This window comes from Serinus canaria, chromosome 21, assembly GCF_022539315.1.
Source record: "Serinus canaria isolate serCan28SL12 chromosome 21, serCan2020, whole genome shotgun sequence".
Classification (NCBI taxonomy): Eukaryota; Metazoa; Chordata; class Aves; order Passeriformes; family Fringillidae; genus Serinus; species Serinus canaria.
The window spans coordinates 1,342,298-1,364,152 of record NC_066334.1 but is presented as its reverse complement, the minus strand read 5'-3'; the positions used below and the strand labels follow the sequence as shown (position 1 = coordinate 1,364,152).

Genomic DNA, 21,855 nt, shown 5'->3' with positions numbered 1-21,855 from the left:
GAAGTTGTGTTTCTGCCTGTTGCAACCCCTCTCCACAGAAGCTCTTTTGCCAAAAACCACTCCAGCATCAAAATTCCCAAACATCAGAGCCACAGGGGAGTTCATCCCTGAGCCTTTACTGTGAGACATCAAATCTCTGCAGAGCAAAACTTCCCAAACATCAGAGCCATGGGGGAGTTTGTCCCTGAGTCTGTGGTGAGACATCAAATCTCTGCAGAGCAGAGCCTGCCCCCTTTGCACAGCTCCTGTTGGGTGTTTCCCCATAGAGGAGAGGTTTAATATTAAAGCCTTATTCCAGACCTGGGCTCTACTCAAAGCAGCAAGCAGACCTTTGAACAGCAATTCCTTGTGAAGAAAATTGCTAAAAGGAGTTACTCTACAGGAAAACATTGCCTAATTAGAGCCCCTGATTACCCCCAGCGAGGCAGATGCTCCAGCCTGTCAGTGGAACCACAATAAAAATCATCTGCAGGTTCCTTTGTGTCTCCTCGCTGCCCACACGGGCTGTTCAAACAAAACCCAGGTTTAATGACAGCACAGGTCAACAACATCAAGTAAAAGCAGCAGCTGTGCCTGCATTCCTTCAGAGGGAAAATTATGGGGCTCTGAGCAGAGCAGGAGGACCCACAGGGACTGTGACACCCTGCAGGGCTCCGAGTCACCGCTCCTGTGTGACCCCTCCCTGCCACCACACTGCTGCAGCTGCCCTGGGAACCCTGCACAGGCTCAGGATCCCTCTGGCTGTCCCTGCCCAGCCCCTTGCACAGAAATGCATTCCCAGGACACGAGGAACTCCCTCAGAACCTGCCCTGCACGGCAGGTGAGGCTGCTCTGGGGGGGCTCAGGGAGCTCCATACAAGTGAGGAAGCCCCAGGAGATCCCCTGGCCTTGCACAGACCTGTTGATGGTGCACTTGAGGTTTGCTCAGTCTCACACCCAGCCAAGTGAAGGAAAATCTCATCACTGGCCTGGTTTCAAAGCAGGAGAAGTCTGGACAGAAAAGTTTTGTACATCTCAGCTTCCTCTTTCTGCTGCCCACTCTTCCCATTTCTTATTCTCCTGGAGAGAAAGCTGAGGCTGAAGGCAACAGAACCCAGCCTGATTATCATCACTGATGTGCCTATTCCACAGATATAAATGACTTTTAACATTTTATCAGGTTAAACCCATGAGGGTTGTCCAAAGCCACAACTCCCACCCACAATGACCAGGAGTACATGCTCCTGAGGAGAACCTGGCCATGGAAATTAATCCCTTAATTAATTCCTTCCCAAAGTTTCATGGAAGCTCACAGCATCTGTCCACTGCAGCCTGGCCCTTCTGCTGCTCCTGAGCTCAGAAATCAGAGCTGCTCCAGAGCAGTTACATCCTGAGCAGCAAAACCACAAAAGGCTTCTGCCTGTGCAGTCTTTATAAATAAAGTATCCACACTCAAGAAATTGGAGTGTAATTAAAAGTACATTTTATCACACCTCCCACCGTTGTGCCATGGTAGGAACACACTGTTTCCTGCAGAGAAAGGATTTGGGGTTAGTCACAAACTGCTCTGGCTGATAAGACACCACCAGGTGTGCAGAAAGGCTTAGGCTGTAATTTGAGATGTGATAACGGAGACAGAACGGAGACAGAATGAGAACTAAACTCTGCTTTCTGTCTCTGCCTCTGCACATCTGTGCCCAACCTGTCCCAGCACTGAGCCACAAGAAATAACAGACCAAGCACTGAGCCACAAGAAATAACAGACCAAGCTGGATTTCACAGGATTGGATTTCCCAGAATCCCAGGATGGTTTGGGCTGGGAGGGACCTTAGAGCTGATCCAGTGCCAATCCCTTTGCCATGGTAGGAACACCTTCCACTATCCCAGGCTGCTCCAAGCCCTGTTCAACCCAGCCTTGGACACCTTCAGGGATCAGGAATCCTCAGCTTCTCTGGGAACCTGTGCCAGGGCCTCACAGGGAATGACTTTTCCCCTCTGTTTTACCCCTGGCAGACTGCAGGCAGAGCCAAAGCTGGTTTTATTTTCCCTGCGCACCAGCAACTAAAATTCATTTTTCACTCCTGTCAAAACCTTGCTGACAGTGTTTACAACCCCTGAACAAATGCACGGCTCTTAAGCACGAACAAATCATTCTGCAGTGGGGATCTGCTGCAGTTTCTGACAGCTGAAATGCAGGTTTTGGGGAGGCAGAGCTGCCAGGAAGGGGAGAGGGATTAATCCAGCTCTGCCTCCCATTCCCAGCCATTTCCTGGGACTGCAGCAACCCAGAACTGTTCCCAGCAAAAGAACCTGGTGGGAAACAGCAGCCTGGGAAAGGTCTGCAGGGCCTCTGCTTCGGGGAAGAGGGAAATCCCTGGGAAATCACGGAAAAGCAGCCAAGAGAACAAGCACAAACAAGTCCACAATGAGAAAAACATCAATGGGAACACTGGACAAAAACACCACTGGGGAAGGGGAAAATGGGCAGCACGGAGAAGAGGAACCACTCCAAAGCCAGCTACCCCTAGGAAGTAAAAAATAAAGGGAAATATGGTGATGAACTTTAAACTCCCAATTTCTGGGACTGGCCCTCGTTTGTTTGAGACAGCCTTGGAGCCACCAGAGACACCCAGGGACACGTGAGCTGCCACAAAACTGAATGAGCCAACCAGACTTTGGTTAACAGCAAAAGGCAAATTTAAACTGGGCACATCCTGCTTTCAGGTTGGGAGCATGGCTCATCATATTTCCAAGGCTTTCTCCTGTGCTGGTGTTCTCTGAGGGGTCTCAGGGTGCTGCTGGGAACTCATGGACTGCACAACTGTGGAACAAAGAGGGAAAGGAAAATGGTTTGGGTTGGATGGCCCTTTAAAGACCCATTTATTCCAACCCCTGCATGGAAGGGAGAGGAGAAGTTCCACAGAACTCAACTAAAACTGGGAAGAAATCCCATTTTTTCAGAGCCCCAGCAGTCTCTGTACCACACTGGTTTTTAGCTCCACTCTGATCAAACTGTTTTCTCCCCAACAGCAGCTCCAGACTGCTCTCTGCACGTTACCAACCCCTAATCTGCTGTGCCACTGAGGGATCAGGGAATGCTCCCCAGGCCTGGGAGGCCAATGCTGGGCACAGCTCAGGGAGAAGCCCCATGGAAGCTCCCACTCCTATACAAGTGTTAGCACAACTGCAGATAAAGTCATTACTGAGACTCCTTTGCAAACAGGCAAGCTGAAAAGCACAGGATTACATTGCTGGCAGTGCTGCTGGCTACAGGTAATTATCAAATCTGAATTCCCAGGGAAAGGAACCTCCAGCAAACAGAAGCACTACAAACCCCCTGCATTAACGACAGCCCCTCATGAGCACACATTTATTTACATTTCTTTTACAGCTCTCCTGTTGACAAGCTGCAATTTCATGGGATTTAGTGTAGGTGCATTCAGGTGTTTTTCCCAGCACTGTGGCACAGGCAAATATGAGAAACTGCTGGGAAAATTCAGCTGAATAAACTCACTGATGACTACACTCCTTGAAGAAAACACCACCAAAACTCAGCAGCAGATGCTTTAGAATCATTAAGGCTGCAGAAGATCCTGGACTCCTACAAAGCTTCAGCAAAGGGCAGAGATGCTGAGCCTGAAGAAAGCACTGATTTAAGCCAATATTGTTTTAAACTTCCTGCAGAAGTCCCAAACCCAGTTATTCTCTGCTCCTGAGAAAGTGCTCTGTGTTTCTCTCCCCACCTATGGCATGCAGGGGGTTAAATTTCACTATGAGGGTCTGGCAGCCAGGCCCGGGCAGCCCCGAACAAACCAGAGGCAGAGGTTGGACACCTTGAAGGAGTTTTTTTTTGCCGACCCTGCAAGAGCAGAGCAGGAAGAGGAAGCCCATCCCGTGCTTTTAAATCCCTTTTCACTCATGTGATGCCTTGGGATGGCTGCCTAGAACAGAGACCAGACAAGACAGAGAGAATAAAAGGGAATATTTATCAAAGGCCTTCCATGGATACACCTTGGGCAGTCAGAAACCTCCGAGGCCACACCCAAAATGGACGATGGGCACGAGTTTTTCAGACAATTATAAATTTTTAACCCCATTTGCATATCAGGGGTTAATGCTCCAATTTCAGCTTCAGGTGATGAAGTCATTTACCCCAGTTTGCTGCCCCAAGTAATTTTGTTTATACTTTTCAGGGCCCGAGGCTGGAGGGTGTCACTGAGTTTCAGGCCCAGGGAGGAATTGTTGCATCTGAATAAAACAGGAGAACAGCAGCTGGCAGAACAGGCTCTGGAGTTTAGAGTTCTACACTGAAGCAGTGCCGGGTGTGAAAAACAGAAAAGCTAAATCCTAAAGCATCAAATGGACTATTCATCATCTCCAGTTCTTCTGGTGCAAGTGCTAATGTGAGAAGCTTGTAGGGAAGGTGAAAGGCAGCTCCAGAGAGCTGGGGCAGACAAAGGGGAGGAAGCAGCGTGTAACTCTGCCTTGTGATCCCTTCGGACAGCTCAGGCCAGCAGTACTGACAGCAGAGCAGAGCAGAGCACATCATGGCATGGCACAGCACAGATCAGCTCAGCCCAGCCCAGCCCAGCCCAGCCCAGCCCAGCCCAGCCCAGCCCAGCCGAGCCCAGTTCAGCCGAGCCCAGCCCAGCCGAGCCCAGCCGAGCCCAGCCCAGCCGAGCCCAGCCCAGCCCAGCCCAGCCGAGCCCAGCCCAGCCCAGCCCAGCCAACCGAGCCCAGCCCAGCCCAGCCCAGCCCAGCCCAGCCCAGCCCAGCCCAGCCCAGCCCAGCCCAGCCGAGCCCAGCTCAGCCCACCGAGCCCAGCCCAGCCCAGCCCAGCCCAGGCTCCTGGCCACTGGAGCCGCGTTGTTTACAAGGCAGCTCCCAGCAGAACTGGAGCAGCGCTGGGAAGGGGGGATCGTTGGGAAGGGGGATTCAGTCACGGGATAATGGCTGCAAAATCCAGCCATTGTCTGGGGACACTTGGAAACTGCCTCGTGCTCCTCGGTTATTCAAATGCAATAAACATTATTACAGGGGATGGGCACCGGTATGCCTGGACCAAGTGTAATAGGAAGAAAACTGAAATTAAATAAATGAACAAAAATAATAGAAAAATCTTATCCCAGCCTTCAACAGAGCCTTAATGATTTGCTAAGATGCAGGATTTGCCCACATGAGGACTCCATGCCCTGGAACCTGGTGTTAAGCAGATATTTGTAAGAAACAAAAGCTCTTTGCAAGCTGCCACCAAAGATGACTTGCTCACTGCACTGGAAATGTGACTGCCTCCAAGTCCTGAGGTTTCCAAAGCAGGGGGTCCCACCCTGTTTCATCTCCCCCCATTTCAAACTCTTTTTCCTTCACCTCCCCTTCAGAATGTGAATCTGAATCAGAGGAACATAAAACACCCAAAAATGGATCCCACAGGTCCTGAAGGGCACTGCCAGCACTGGGAGGCTTTGGCAGGACTCACGTCGGAGGCCAAGCACCCCAAGAACTTCATAATAAAATCCAGAACACAAGACTTGAGTTGATTTTCAAGGCTCTCCCTCAACTCTTTAAGTAGCATGAGAAGAACCCGTATTTTTCCAAATACACCTGTATTTCTTCTTCTCTCACCTTTCCTTCTTCTTTCACCCTGAATTCTCAGTTCTTTTTTCTGGTTTGTGTTTTGGTTTTTTTAATCCCCAGAATGCAGGAGACTTCCAGAGCTGATAAAAATATTAGTACAGAGGAGGGATCTTGGGCAGGAACACAAAGAAGGAGAGAAACAAAACCCACAACAAACCAGGTTTAAATCCTAACCAAGAACATGCTGTAACAAAGCAGAATAATTCCACACAGCTCCAGCCTGGCAGCCACTCTGAGGAGGTGACATAAGAGCGTGCTCTAATACATAGCATCACCCTTTTAAAAATATATTTGTGTTTTTATGGTGCTCAGGACATTTCCTTTGTCATCTCTCACCTCCTACTGCTGCCGAGGCCTCTCAGCACCAGCAGAGACTTGGCCAAAGTTCTGGCAGCTCAGACAAGGAGCTCCAGGAGGATTTCAGGCCATAATAAGATCTAAGCTGTCGGAAAGTCCAGGCAAACTTCTGTGGCATGTTTTTCCTTTCTCTCCCCTATAAACACCTCGTGGAAGCTGTCCTGGAGGCTGCCAAGGGAGCACAGTGCATTCTCTCAGCTGCTGCACATGACTCTGGGCAAGGCTCCTCCACCACAGCTCCCAGGATTGCCCACAGGCCTGGGACTACAGGAAAGCTTGTCCATGTAGGGTGAGGATTATTTTGTTTCACAACTGCCTCGTGACTTCAGGGCAGTCTGGTGGAGAGGGGAAGGTGGATGTTTGAGTGGGGCCCTGGGTCTCCTGCTCTCCAGACAGAGCTGGGATTCCCTGGCACTGGAATTGTTCCAGGGGGAGTCCCACCAAGGCTCCCAACGAGGTCTCTGGTGAGGAGGGTGAGCCAGGACAGGTCTCAGTGTGACCCTGGGAGCAAACCAGGGCTATCCCCCTGACTCCCAGACCTGGAAAGCCATCCCAGCCAGGCTGACAGCCTTCCTGAAGGATTGCTCTCAGGGACACACCACCTGAAAGAAAGGAAAGAAATCCCTGGGATGGCACAAGCCCACCAGGGACAGCACCACTTCCACCAGCTGCATCCCCACCCCAGCACAGGAACCCAGCACAGGAACCCAGGGATGTTCCATCTCCTCCCACCCCAGTACAGGAACCCAGGGATGTTCCATCTCCTCCCACCCCAGTACAGGAACCCAGGGATGTTCCATCTCCTCCCACCCCAGTACAGGAACCCAGGGATGTTCCATCTCCTCCCACCCCAGCACTCAGACAAATCCCCCATTTTTGGGAAAAGCTGATCCATCCTGTAAGGCAGCACTGAACTGTGTAATGAAATGTGCATGGGTTGAGCTCAGCTCTTAGAATGGGACCTGCACAAGGCTCAGAACCCTGGTGCTGAACATCCTCTCTCATAAAAGGCCTTTATTTACTTTCTGACTCCGTGAGTAAATGCTGTCTATAAATAGCCCTCCCTGCCCAGCCACGCTGCTCTTATCACCCCAGTCACTGGGAAAGGCCCTGATAAGACCAAGTGATAATAGATCAGGATCACCCTTCTGTGGAAAGGAACCTGCTGGAATTCATTACTGCATGATTTTCGTTCCCCTCTGCAGCTCCTCAGCCTGAAGCAGCAAAAATAATGGAGTGCCCATGCCCTCCTCACCTTGTCTTTGGGTTTATCTCCCTCTTCCACCACATCCTTTAAGAACCAGCCTCAAAACAGAGCCAAACTCAAAACTGAGAGCTCGGCTCACCCTAATCTCTGTGCCAGCCCTAAATACTTTTTCTGAACCTACCAAAGAACAAAGAAAACAATGAGATAAAGCTTATCTGCTCCCAGGAGTCAGGAAGACAGGTGGAATACACACCTAGGACACAGCAAAGCCTCCCAACACTGCCCTACACATGCACTATCTCCATGTGAAGAGCTTTATGACCTTTGTAAAAGTAAATATATTTAAGTGCAGCTTTTATGTGCAGTGTGGAGGTTCTGACCTCAAAAGAAATAAACTTTTCTTCAAGGGCTCCGCTGCCACTGGAGGGAATGCACAGAACTCCTAGAGTGCTCCTATGGATCCATTATCTACATTTCCAGAGTTTTATTGCCTTTGAAAATGTAAATATATTGAAGGGTAGCTTTCATGTGCAGTGTCAGGGTTGTAAGAACATGAGGATTAACCGAGGGAAGAAATAAAAAGCTCTTCAAGGGCTCCGAAGACACTTGAGGAACACACAACACTCCCAAGAGTGCTCCTACGGATCCATTCCCTTATCTGCATTTGAAGAGTTTGATTACCTTTGAAAATGTAAATATATTTTCTGTGCAGTGCCAAGATTGTAACAACACAAATGTTAACAGAGGGTAAGAAATAAACTGTTCTTCAAGGGCTCCGATGGCCCTTGAGGTGCAGAGCTCCTATAGAGCCATTACCACATCTGCAGTTAAAGAGTTTTACTGCCTTCACAAAGGTAAAGATATTTAATGTGCAGTACCACAAATGTTAACAGAAGGTAGGAAACAAACTGCTCTTCAGGGGCACCTGAACACCCCCCAGCCCTGCCCAGGAACAGAATGTGCCCCTGCTCAGGCTGCCCTCATCACTCTGGAGCTCAGGGCTTCCAGTTAATCATGGGGACTGCAGAATTACCATTAACCACAGCACTCTGCCATTGACAGGGAAGCAAATGAATAAAGGTGACAGCAGGGCTATAAAATCCAAGATGAGGCATTTTTAAATATTTATATAAAGGCAGAACGGTCTTCAATTCACACAAATAAACCAGGTGCTTTTGCTGCCTCAGTTGCACACATTTCCAAGAACTGCAGTTGTTTAGAACTTGACTTTTTAGCAGTGGGGGACATAAACAGCCAGGGCAGGGGCAGCCCTGAGGTATTTGTAGAGGGAAGGGATGGGCAGCAGGAGAGCTCCAGTACAGACTTGGTTTTCAAGTCATGGAAAACCAGACTGGTTTGGGTTGGAAAGAGCTTAAAGCTGATCCAGTGTCACCCCTGCCATGGCAGGGACACCTTCCCTGGTCCCAGCTTGTTCCAGCCTGGCCTTGGGCACTACCAGGGATCCAGGATCTGGGCACCCTGTGCCAGGGCCTGCCCACCCTCACAGGGAAGGATTCCTCCCCAAAATCCCATCTAAACTGGCCCTCTTAGTTTAAAACCACTTCCTGTCCCTTGCCTCCCTCCCTTGTAAATAATCCCTCTCCACACTTCCTGCAGCTCCTTCAGGCACTGAAGGCCACAATTAGGTCACTCCAGAGCTTCTCCAGGATGAACAATCCCAATTCTCCCAGCTTTTCCCACTGCAACAGGCCAGGGAACAGGGCTGGAGTGACTGAGGCAGTGACCTTGCTCCCCTGCCTTCCAGGGCCCCACGATTACAGGAGGATGGAGCTGAGTCATGGACCCAACCCCCCAAACCACAGCTGCCCCAGAGAATAAATCCCTGCCCACAGGCCTGGAGCTCCATCTCACTGGGAATTTTATAGGAGAAAGAGCAAACTGGAATTAATGCTCCACTGAAGGCTGGGAAAAGGAGAAGGCTCTGCCTTTGGAAACAGGGGAACATTTCTTGGGCTGAAACAAAGCCAGAGCTAACCCTAACCCAGTGCTGCTCCACACGAGGCTCCCACCCTCCCCTCCATTAAATAAGAAGTGGAAAAACAGTGAATTCCTTCTTCCAGCCACCAAAAGGGAGCAGGGAAGAGCCTGCCTGCACTGCACATCCACTGAGAGAGGGATCCCCTGGCCCCAAGGGAAACCCCCAAGGCAGAGTGTTGTCCATTGTAAGCTGTTTACAAGAAGGGTGTTGCTCCTAATTAAGCAACAGTGTAAAAAGCAGTGATTAAAGAGCAATCAAGCCCACCTTTATCATAGCTATCTATAAAGGAACGTGTGGTTTCTAACAAACTCAAAATTTAACTTCTGAGACTGTAAAAATCACTTTATTCACCCATCCTGGACGCAGTAACAACAGAGGAGGGGGAGGAGGGAGAAGGGGTTGATTTGCAGATTTCTCTGTGCTCCCCAAGGGGAGGCAGCCCCTCTGCAGTGGGACAGCACCCCCAGGGTGACTTTGTCCCTGAACAGGGAAAGCTGCTCTCCTGCTGCCAGCCAGCAGCTCGGCACCAGGGGGGAATACAGATTAGCAGGAACACATTTCCCAGGACATTAGGAATTTTTAACTGCTCTGCACTCCAAATTTCTCTCTTTCTTGAAACAAAATAATAAAAAAAGGGAGGGGAAAAATTTCAAAAATAAAAAAAATTAGAAATAAATAAATAAATAAAAATTGCAGAAAGATTCAAAGGTGAGGTGATTCTGGCAGAGTCATTTGGGAGAAAGCTTTGAAAAAGAGTTGGGAAAATATTCCAGACTGCCCAATGTTTCAGCATATGGAAGAGAGGGAAATAAAGATTTCTCTTGTGCCTGCGACAGGGGGGATTTCTTCAGCAGTTTTAATGACAGCAGCTGTTTGAAATATTAAATATTGACATTAAAATATCCCCATTGTGATTCAATATTAATGCACTCCCTGCCAATTTATGGAACTCAGTAAATTTACTCCAGGTTTTCTCTTTAACCAGATGTGACTCGTCAGGGTCAAATTCTGTGACTGATCTGACATGGGCCTGCTCAATTTCAATTCTGTGCTCTGTGTCAGAGGGAGCTCCATTTATAAAAAATAAATTAAAATGGCACAGTTGTATTTTCTCCCCTCAGAGACAAATTTACCTGTAAGAATGCACAGGCAGAGACTCTTGCAGTGGAATCCCAGATTTGGAATCAGTCCTGAGGCAGGATCCCTTTGATCTCAGGACCCAGCCTGAGTCACTGCATTGAAGGGAAGGGGGTGCTGTAAATCATCACTTCCTTCAGCATTCCCTGGCTGCATGAGCCACTGCAAATTACCAACTTCCCTTGGCCACATGAAGAGGAGCAAGTTAATTCCTCCTCTTTTTAGTCCAGGATCTTGGAGCTGTCAGGTTTTCCAGCACTTTTCCAGGTGCTGATGTCTGTGCACACACAGCAAATAAAGCCAGGCACCCTGAGTGCCCAAAGCACCAAAGACAGAGCTCTGGGTGAAGCTCACCTGCTCCCAAACCCTGAAGAGTGGGAAATTTTAAATGGTTTGTCCACAGAGCCAAGAGATTTGGGAAGTTACAAGGAACTGAGGTGCAGGCTGTACCACCAAGCCTTGTTTTTGACTGGATTTCAGTGCAAATTCAGAACAAATCCCCTGAAATGAGCGGCAGATTGAAGATCAAACCCAGCAGCAGTGCAGGGCTGTGATCACACACAGGGCAATTCCATCTCAGAGCAAGGAATGGTGCTGCTTCCTGGCAGGAAAAGCCAAAAAAGGGACACCTGAGCCTGTCCCCAGCGAGAAGGAACAGCCCAGGCACGAAGAGCCAACAGGACGTGGTGAGTCCCAAACCCCCCTTGGAAAGGGACCCAAATGAGCCAGGTTCTGGGGAAGTGGGACACAGGGAGCCAGGGGAGTCACATGGAGCAGTGCTGGATGCAGGGACAAAGGGCTGCAGGGATCTCTGCTGGGATTTCAGCAGGGACAGGCGCTGGCCTGGCTCCCTAACGAGCTGGGCCCTTCGTTAGCGGGCACAGAGCTCCATTCTCTGCCAGCCCTCCCCTCCTGCAGGAGCCAGGCCACAGCTGATGTCATTTCTGCACAGGGAGCAGCAGCACTCCCAGCAGGGGCACGGGAGAGCCTCCCAGGCCTTCGAAAACACAGCTGAGAATTTCATTTTTAAATTTTTAATTTTCCAAACACAGCACCTTGGTAATGCAGTGGCGGTAAAAATGTGTGTGTCCCCCAGCTGCCACTTCCTGCCACAGCACTGGAGAATGTCAGGGAATCTTTCCCAAGTTTCCTGAAGTCAGGTAAATCACCTGGAAAAATCCAGGTTTGATTTGAAGCAGGAAGATCTGATAATGAGCCGACCAGAAGAGCTCCTGGACGAGGTGACACCAGGGCTTAAGAAACACCAGACAAGTTCTTGATTTCTTTGGCATCAAAACCAGATCCCACCCTCCTACACGACCCCTTCAGCATCAGCAGGCAGCCAAAACATCCCCAGGTGCCACATCCAGACCATTTCTGAACATTCCCAGGGATGGTGACTCCCCCACTCCCTGGGCAGCCTCTGCCAGGGCTTTGGGAGCTTTTCCATGAGGAAATTTTCCCTACACCCAATCCAAACCTCTCCTGGTGCCACACAAGGCTGGGTCCTCTCCTGTCACTGCTCCCTGGGAGAAGAGGCTGACCCAAATTAAGGCATTTTTGACAATATATTTGAAATTCAAGAAGCTCTCAGTGTGCCCAGGCTATTGCCCTGCTACAATAATATTTTTGTCCCTTATTCCAAATTTATCACAGAGTGGAGGCAAATTCCTTCCCTTCAGATGTAAGAGTGGGAGGTTCAAGGTTAGAAATGTGAGAAAACCACACTCAGCTGTGGCTGCCCCTGGATCCCTGGCAGTGCCAGGCCAGGCTGGACAGGGCCTGGAGAAACCTGGGACAGTGGGAGGTGTCCCTTCCATGGCACAGGGCTTCGAATTGGATCTTTGGGGCCCTTCCAACCCAAACCACCCTGTGCTTCCATGATTTCCCTGTTTCCCAAGCCATATCAGTCTCATGCCATTTCTTATCATTTATTGCCTTTTATTATCATTCCTCACTAACCCCTCCAGGGTTCTTGGAGCAAGGTAATTTTTAATAGGAAGAGGTCACAAGGCTATGCAGGAGTTTCAGCCACTCTGAACAGTGCACACACAGACATTGTTAAGCTTTTAAACTTCAAAAAATTTGGAAGAAATCTCTTCCTTTCTCACACAACCAAACACACAAAAAAAGAGAGTTGGTTTTAAAAGAGCTGGTTTTAAAAGGGCTGGCTTTAAACACCAAGATGGAGATTTAGAATCAGAATATCCCAAGCTGGAAGGGACCCACAGGGCCCCCGCAGGACCAAAAAACAACATCCTGTGAGTATTTCTAGCACAGAAAAAAGTAAAGTTAGTCAGAGAAAAGCATATGCAGGAAACCAGCCCCAGAGCTGGCAGAGCAGCACCACAAACCCTGAGCCACAAAAAAGCAGCTGTGGAGTGGAGGTGGCTGCAGAGCCCCGAGTGCAGCACTCCAGAGGCATCTCTGCCCCAAAGCCCCAGGAGAAGAGCTGGAAATCACTGGTTATCTCTGGTTCTTGTGTTTGCTTCCACCTCAGCCCACATTGCAGCATCTGGGGAGATTCTCTGGGTTTAAGATCTGAGCTATGTGAGGGTTTGCTCCCAGACCTACTCGGAGCTGAGCTCTGAAAATCTGGGGTTTTATTGCCTTCAGAAAGCCCAGAGTGAGTCACAGGAGGAATCAAAAGGTAAATTCTAAACATACACACACAGTCCTGTGGTTCTCCTACAGCAGGGGAAGCTTCTTGAGAAACAAGGAGAAGTTTTTTCCTTTAAAACTCCAACCACAACACAAGGGGGGGATTTTCCTCCCCACTGAGTTCATCTACAAACTCATCATTTTAATTCTAATTTAAAGACAAAGTTCAGAATAACAGCAGCTCCTTCAAGTCAGTCATAACACACTTAGCCCTCCCATTACAAACCAGTGGAAGGCACACACAGGGATTTCTTTGTCTATTAAATTTTCCAAGCACAGCCCCAGCCCCAGCGTGGAGCACTGCTAGAAATCAGGATCAAAGAGAAACACCCTCCCCTCCCCACAAACCTTCTCCTGCATCCCCACGACCCAGAAGTCCCAGGTTCCAGCTGTATCATGAGGAAAAAAAATAAATAAACCTGAAATTTGTGAGAGACACCGTGTGCACCCTTAAATGTGTGTCTCTGGAGCAGCATTCTAGAAGGAAAGATGGAATTGTTTAAGGAAATATTACTCTTATGGGGCTTCACCTGCACAGCTCCAAGCAGTGCCTCTTTCCACCCAGTAATTACAACTGGATATTTGTGCCACACAGCCAAGGTTTATTTCACATCAGGCAATTTTATCCCTTCTCCACCAGGAAAACTGACGTTCTCCCAGGCCAGGGAAAAAGGGGCTTTTCAAGCCTGAGTCTCAGGTTTCAGCAGAGCCAGCATTTAATATCAAACTTCACATCTTGTAAGAGGCAGCCAAAAATCCCCCAGACCAGGGATTTTCCACTACTCTGGAAGCAGTGGAAAATCCGGAATTTCTGTGAAAAGCCACATTGAAAAATAATTATCCCTCTAAAACAGAAAAAGAAAAGCAGGAATAGCAGAATTAAAGAGGTGGCTTTCCACAGAGATTGTTCCTGCCAGCCCTGTGACCAATTGAGGCAGGGACAGGTCTGCCACGCTGGTTACATTCCTCCAGGGGGATGAAAAAATTATTTGTTTTTGATTGGGTCTATGCAGAACATTTGCATCTTGTTACTGCTGATATTTTAGCCTTAAAAGTTCTCAGACATTCCTCCAGGGCTTATCTTAAGCACATTTTTATTAAGTTCCCTTCTCTAAAAAAAACAAGCTCCAGTGAGTTTTGACGCGCTGCCTTTGACAATGATAATCTTTGTCCTTCCCAGCTGCAGCAAATTTAAGATAATCTCTTTTCCAAGTGGACTTTATTAATCTGCCCAGTGAAATACCATCCCGAGGTAAAACAATTATTTCCAGTTCAACTCTTTGTACCAGCTAAGCCCGTGCTGGAAAAGACAACCAACATCTGGCAGACTCAATATCTGCAGCAATTAAGAGTAATCGTGGAACCATAAATATACAAATCTGTACTGGGGCTGGGCTGGGCTCGGGGACAGCCACCGAGGGAACGGCTGCAGCCAGCTGGGCTGGCCACACACAGGGACACTGCCACTGCCACTGGGGCACTGCCACTGTCACAGCAGGGCTGGCACTGTCACTGTCACACCTGCACTGCCACTGTCACAGCAGGGCTGGCACTGTCACACCTGCATTGCCACTGTCACACCTGCACTGCCACTGTCACACCTGCACTGCCACTTTCATAGCAGTACTGTCACATCACCACTGTCACTGTCACACCTGCACTGCCACTTTCATAGCAGTACTGCCACTGTCACACCCATGTTGCCACTGTCACTGTCACGGGGGCACCGCCACTGCCATTGGGGCACTACCACTGGGGTACTTCCACTGCCACTGTCACACCTGCACTGCCACTCTCACAGGGGCATTGCCACTGTCACAGCAGCACTGCTGCTTGTCACTGCTGCACTTCTGCTGTCACAACTGCACCACCACTGTCACAGCAGCACCATCACGGTCCCACCTGCATGGCCGCTGTCACCATCACAGCAACCCTGTCACTGTCACACCTGCACTGCTGCTGTCACCAGCACTGTCACAGCAGCGCTGTCACTGTCACAGCACCATCACCACTGTCCCTGTCACCGCTCCATCACCACTGTCCCTGTCACCGCCGCTGTCCCAGCGCTCGCTGTCACAGCACCATCACCACTGTCCCTGTCACCGCTCCATCACCACTGTCCCTGTCACCGCCACTGTCCCAGCGCTCGCTGTCACAGCACCATCACCACTGTCCCTGTCACCGCTCCATCACCACTGTCCCTGTCACCGCCGCTGTCCCAGCGCTCGCTCGGGGATGCACCGGCTTCCCCAGGGATCTCTGGGACGGTGACAGCTCAGCCCGGGCAGCCGGGGCGGGGACACGTCGGGGCCATCACCGCCACACCTTGCACGTGTCCCGGCAGAGCCCCCTCGGTCAGTAATTAACACGAATTAACTAACTGGGGGGAGAATCCCACTCCTTCTCCCCAGGGCCCTCCCTGCGGTGCCCCGGGGATGCTGAGGCTCCCGAGTGTCCCAAAACCGGGACAAAGATCCCCAAGGAGCCGGGCCAGGGCTGGGCTCGCCCCCAGGGGCTCCCCCAAAGGCAGAGAAAGATAAAAGCAGATTTTTCGCCTGAATAACCTGAGGGGACCAACCCCAAGCCCAGCCAGGGAGGGCCACAGCCAGGGATAGAGAGCCTGGATCCAGCCCTGCCCCTGGAGGAACCGCTCTGCTCGGGCTCACCTGCAGCACCTGAAGCACCACGGCTGATTATTATTATTATTATTATCATTTTTATTATTAGTATTAGTATTCTGTCTAGAAAAAAAAATCACTTCACCTTAGTCTTTTAAATTTTAAAATGTGACTCTGCTCCGTTTTCAGTCAGCTGTCCCTGAAAGTGTTTTTTATTGAGCTGCTTTGACTGCAAAAGTGCAATTCTGCAGAAACACAATTCTGCTTTTTCCTGCTGAAAGGGTAACAAGAGGTAAAAATTACATAAGATCTGATAGATAAACAATAAATTATCTGATTTGGAGTCAGATCTATGTCCAAAAGCTCTTCTAAATGCAAGCATAGCTGTTAAAAAATAAAGAAAATTAATTTAACTCCATTTTCCCTCTAAAACTCCTCCAGTTGTTGACTCTCTCACTGAAGTCATAATCTTGTGTAAAATCATGATCATTGCTAAAAAAAAAAATACGAGATTAAGGCAGCACAGTAAGTAGAAAATATGCAAATTTCTACGTCATTTGAGTAAAATATCACCTGGAGGAAAAAGCAAAAGCAGTTTTGGACTGAAATATCTGCTGGGTTCCTCATTTTGCTTCAGACACAAACAAAAGCCAGGTTAAAACATGATCAGTGTGCTCGACTGACTATGCCCTCTCAGAGCTCCAGTCTGTTGTGTTACAACATCCAAGGAAAATTATTTGAGGGAATGGAACAAAGAAATTACCCAGATTTCCCCCAAATGAAGCCATGGCTAATCCCAGAAACTGCACAGGCAGAATTCCATTGGCAAGAACATCCTGGATGATCTCCCGCTGTTATTTTACAGCAGCAAGGCTGCTTTTCCTTTAAAAGCAAGGAAACAAAAGGGATTACTTCCCCTCTGGATTACACCCCTGCCTTTCCCAGCTCCCAGGTGGGACATCAACAACACCAGAGACATCCCAGGTGAGCCTGCACACCCAGCACTGCCCCGGTGTCCCACTCCTCCCCTGCCTGGCTTTTCCTCACAGCCAAACACTTCAAACCACAAACATTTGGTAGCCACAACCTCCTGGACCAAGCGGCCACCCTGGAAAGGGGGAAAAGGCTCCCTTGTCCCAGGAGATAAATGGAATTATCACTGTCTGCTTAAGGGTCTTTGGCTGTAGGCTGGTGGCTCCTGGGTGAGGTGACAAGGCCTGGCGGCTCCACAAAGGCTGTGGGCTCTACTGGCTCTCAGACTGAGCAATAAAATGGTTTTTTCCTTTTCTTTCCATTTCTTTTCATTTTCCTTCCTTCCTTCCTTCCTTCCTTCCTTCCTTCCTTCCTTCCCTGGTCACACACCTGGGCTGGGAGCCTGTGCTCGTGGCCAGCTCTCCATTAGCCCCAAGAGCCCCATCAGGAGACAGGCACAAGGCCCCTCCTGCTCCACCTGGAGCTCGGCTCCCAAAATAAACCCAGAGCATCAAAGGGATCCCAGCAGGGTGAGGGAACCCCAAGGAGTGCATTTAGTGCAGGCACACACACACATAGAGGTGCCAGGGCAGTCCAGCCCTGCACAAACTCCATCCAAGCCCTGAAGCACCCAGAGCTCAGGGCATGGATCCCAGCTGAGTGCCAGCAGGAATTCACACAGCTCAGTCCTGCTCCCTGAGCTTGCCCAAGGCAGCTCAAGGCCCAGAGGAAAAAGCCAAACCCCCAAAAACAAGGCTGTGCTGTCCATGTGGGACTGAAGGTCACAGAACAGTGACCAACTCCAGTTCCAAAGAAATGAGCATCCACAAAACCCACACTGCAGACACAACATCACCAACGTGGGATGGGACATGTTGATACCTGTTAATTACTTTTATTTTCTCCCACAAGGAAAAACATCTTTCAAGGGCAAGAATAAGATCTGAGGTTCCCCTTTGCTCTGCTGAATTGATCTGGTTTATGCAACCACTGAGTGTGCAAGAACACTAACTGGGGGGGAAAATGTGCTTTACACAAGTGAGTAACAGCAGAAAAATCAACTTTGTATCAGCCCAAAAGGCTGAACTTGAAGGCCCACAAGTCTCCTCTTCCCCCAGAAGCAGGAATAAACCAAGTATCCATGGGAAAAGGAGAAGCAGCCCCCAGTTTTAGCGACACAACCCACACCCCACATGCTGTGGGATCCCCTTTCCCCACCCAGCACCGCTTTTTGTGCTCCCTGCTCCTCCCATTCCTCGGGACCGGCCACAGAAACCAAAACCAGCCCGTGCCACCACGCCAGCTACGGCTGCGGGCTGGAAAACGGGGAGCAGCTCCTTTTTTCCGGCCATGAGGGACAGAGCACCCCAGGCACCCCAGCTCCAGGGACAGAGCCCCGCTGGGGCACCGAACCCTCCCAGGCGATGTCCGTGAGCTGATTTCAGGTTGTTCCAAAAGCTGCCGCTGACCTGAGCGTGCAGGGAGCTCACTGCAGTCTGCCGAGCTGGGCACAGGGACCCGGCCCCGCTCCGCAGGCCACGGAGCCGGGAAATGCGGGAAACGAGGACGGAGCCGGGGGGGTCTGCAGGAAAAACCCCGGCCTCGTCAGCAGGAAATGCATTTTGAGGCTAAAACCGCCCAAACTGCAGCCGAGAGAGCGCAGAGCAGCCCCGAAGGACAGCAGCTCCTCAGACAATGCAGGAATCTCCCTGCAGAAGCCCAAGTACATTTTTTTCCCCTCTGGCCTCCATCTCTGCCACAGCCGATCCAAGGGAACGCCATCCATCACCATTCCAACCCAGGGCTTGCCACAGGCCAGGGGACACCTCCAGAGCAGCGGGCCTTACAAAGGCTTTTGTTTTGGCTGATTCTGGGCAACATCTCGGAGTGCAAACCCTGCCCTGCAGTATTTGCAACCCAAATATTGCAGCACTGAGCTAATTTCAGGGAGCTGGCACACACAAGCGACTAGTGGAGTAATCAGACCAAAAAAAAAAAAGAAGGCGAGCTAAATTTAGGAATAACTATGCTATACAATAAGGGATTATTTCCCTTCTAAACAAAAAAATTATATATGTATGTACATATATAAGTACGTATATATGTATGTGTATATATATACATGTATATAATAATTTTTTTTTTCAGTTAAGCTGACAATGCTCCTTGCAAGATCCAGGCTCTCCATCCCCCAGGGATAGATCCCACAGTTTTCTGGGTAGGAGGTTAAACCCCCGCCCCTCCCCCGGGAAAAAAGCCCCCAGGACCCCCGGGGCGCATCCCCAGCCCGCAGCGACCCCCGGGCAGGGGGAGCGCGGTGCCCGCGCCCGCCGCGCTGTCCCCGAGCGCTCCCGGGGAGGGCTGGCCCCGTTTCCCCGCAGTGCAGCGCCGACCGCCCGCATCCCCCATCACTCACTTCCTCTTGTACTCGTCGCGCTCCCGCTTGACTTTGGCCAGCACGTTGTAGAGGGCGCGGATCTCGGGGGTGATGGTGTCGATCTGCACCCCGACGCCGTCCGGGTGCACCCAGGACACGCCGGGGCCCTGCACGGTCTCCAGGCCGCCGCCGCCGGTGCGCCGCACCTGGGTGTAGCTCCAGATGGTGCCCGGCAGGCGCCCGTAGTGCGGCGGCGATGGCAGCGCCCCGTGCCCGGGGCCCGGCGGCGGCACCAGCGGCGGGGTCCCGCCGTCCGTCTGCACCGCCTGGTCTCGGGAGAAGGTCTTGTAGCGCAGCCGGCGGTCGCGCTCGCTCTGCTGGGCCGCCAGCTGCTTCTCCAGCAGCCGGTTCCGCCGCTCCAGCTCGTGCACCTTGGCCAGGAAGCAGCGGAACCGCACGTTCAGCCCCTTGAGCAGGTGGATGTTGGAGCCCAGGTCGTTCCGCAGCGCCGCCGTCACCGGCGGCCCCCCCCCGGCCGCCGCGGGGCCGCCGCCGCTGGGGCCCAGCGGGCAGGAGGAGGCGGCGGCGGCGGCGGCGGGAGAGAAGGCGCGGGCCATCTCCCCGAAGAGCAGCGAGTTCATGGCGGAGGGGGCGGTGGCGGAGGGTCCGGCGGTGATGGACGGGCCGGCGGTGCCGGCGGCGATGGAGGGTCCGGCGGTGCGGAGCGGACGCGCCGGTGCCGGTGCCGCTGCTGTCTCTGCGGCCGCCGCCGCGCTCCGGGGGCTCTGAGGGCTGTGGGCGGGAGCGCGGGGCGGGACCGGCCCCGCCTCAACCCCGCGAGCCGGGGCCGAGGCACCGCCCACGGCCCAAACCACGCCCTCTGTTTCCATATACACCCTTCATTTCCATAACCACGCCCCATATTTCCATACCCAGCATCTCATTTCCATGACCACGCCCCATTGCCGGATCCCTGTGCCGTTCCATAGCCACGGCTCTCATCTCCATAACAATAGATCTCATTTGCATTACCCCGCCCCGAGGTGCCGCAGCCCCTCCCTTACGTGTCCGCGGGGTTCGGTGATTTTTGGGGAGCCCGCGGGGTCCCCGCACTGACGGACAAAGGTCCCGCGAAGGAGCCCCGGCCCCGGCCCCGCCTCCCGGGACCCCGCGGGGCTCTGGACCCCGGCCGAGCCCCGCGGAGCCGGGCGGGAGAGCGGGAGGGTTCCCGGAGAGGAGACGGGGTGCGGGACAGCGCAGCTCCCCCGGGCCGTGCGGGGCATGGAGGGAAGCCGCAGGAGGAACTGCCCCGGGAGCTGGGTGGCCGGACAGGGGGAACGGGAACCGATGGAAGGAGGGGAATTGTGGATATCGGGCACCTGTGAGGGTGGCAGAGCCTGGCACAGGGGGCACGGAGAAGCCGTGGCTGCCCCAGACGTGGCAGCGCTCGGGGCAGGCTGGACACGGCCTGGAGCAGCCGGGAGGGTGGGAACTGGAATTGGAACTGGAACTGGAACTGGAATTGGAGCTGGAATTGGAATTGGAACTGGAATTGGAATTGGAACTGGAATTGTCCCCGTCCGTGGCAGGGCTGGGCACTGAAGATCTTTCAGGTCCATTCCAACCCCTCAGCAAACACTCTGTGATCCCACGAATAGGTCAGATCAGACTAAACCTTGGATTTTGTTATCCCGCAGCAGAGCCCTGCCTAAGTGCTAAATAACTCTGATATTATAATAATTAAGTTATTAAATTAACATTTCCCAACTGCTGCTCCCGGACCTCTGGGCAATCAAAGGATATTGTTTGATTGAATGATGTGATCTGGCAATGATTGCTCTGCTGGCAATGATGCAAGGGGAACACGGGGACAGCTCTGTCACAATGGTGTGAAGCTGCAAAAACACTGCTCACCCAAATGCCATTTCTGGAATAAAACCATGGCACTTGCTGGTTACATTTATATTTATATTTATGCATTTTATATATATATATATATATATATATATATATATATATAAAATATTTGCAGTTATATTTATATGTCTATATTTTGCTATATCTTAGATATATTTCGTTTTATATTTTATATATGTTTATAATTTTATTTTGTATTTATATTCTATATTTTGATGTGTCATATATATTTCTATTTTATTTTTATATTTTAAGATAAATGGTAATTTTAATTTTTGAATTTATGTATATTTATATTTATATTTATATTTATATTTATATTATATTTATATTTATATTTATATTTATATTTATATTTATATTTATATTTATATTTATTTAACCCCTCTTGCTGAAACTCCAGCAGCACCTGCAGCCCGCTCAGCACCGAAACCAGGGCTCTTCAAAGGGCTCTGTTATTTAGTGTGTTTCTAACCTGTGTTTTGCCAGCACCTCCTGGAAAAAAAAAAAAAAGAAATAAATGTGTTGGGTGGAGGTGCTTCATTAGCAGGTGACTCAAAGCAGCACCTGAAGGATTTGTCTCTACCCAGCACAAACCCTGGGCTGGGTTTGGGGCTTCCAGGAGCCCTGGGGGTCCCCACACAGGGCCAGGCTTCCATCCCAAACCCATTTTCCTGCCCAGGAATGTTCTCCTGCTCTGAGCCGCCCTGCAGAGCCACAAAAACACCCAGAAAAGGCAAAAATTGGCTCAAACTGCCCAGAATGGGGGCAGTGTTTGGGGCAGCAGCCAGCCAGGGGTGGGTTTGTCCCAGATCTGGGAAACTCCAAGGCTTGGAACCACCTGGGGATGGCATGGCATGGCATGGCATGGCATGGCATGGCATGGGGATGGGATGAGATTCAAGGTCTCTTCCAACCCAAACCCTGCAGGATTTTATGGATTTCCCTGGGTTTGGCACCTGGCACCTCCCTGGTGGTGCTGGAAGGAGATGGGGGA

General features: G+C 50.9%; 1 protein-coding gene across 1 annotated transcript in view; it reads right to left on the bottom strand.

The window, feature by feature from the left end:
• Positions 1–19,641, bottom strand: part of IFFO2 (intermediate filament family orphan 2) — a 45,481-nt gene extending 25,840 nt beyond the window's left edge. The window contains exon 1 of the mRNA XM_050982618.1: positions 18,981–19,641. Coding sequence (XP_050838575.1) covers positions 18,981–19,582 — 602 coding nt within the window. The 5' untranslated portion in view covers positions 19,583–19,641. The remainder of the gene's footprint in view (positions 1–18,980) is intronic.
• Positions 19,642–21,855: the final 2,214 nt, after the last annotated feature.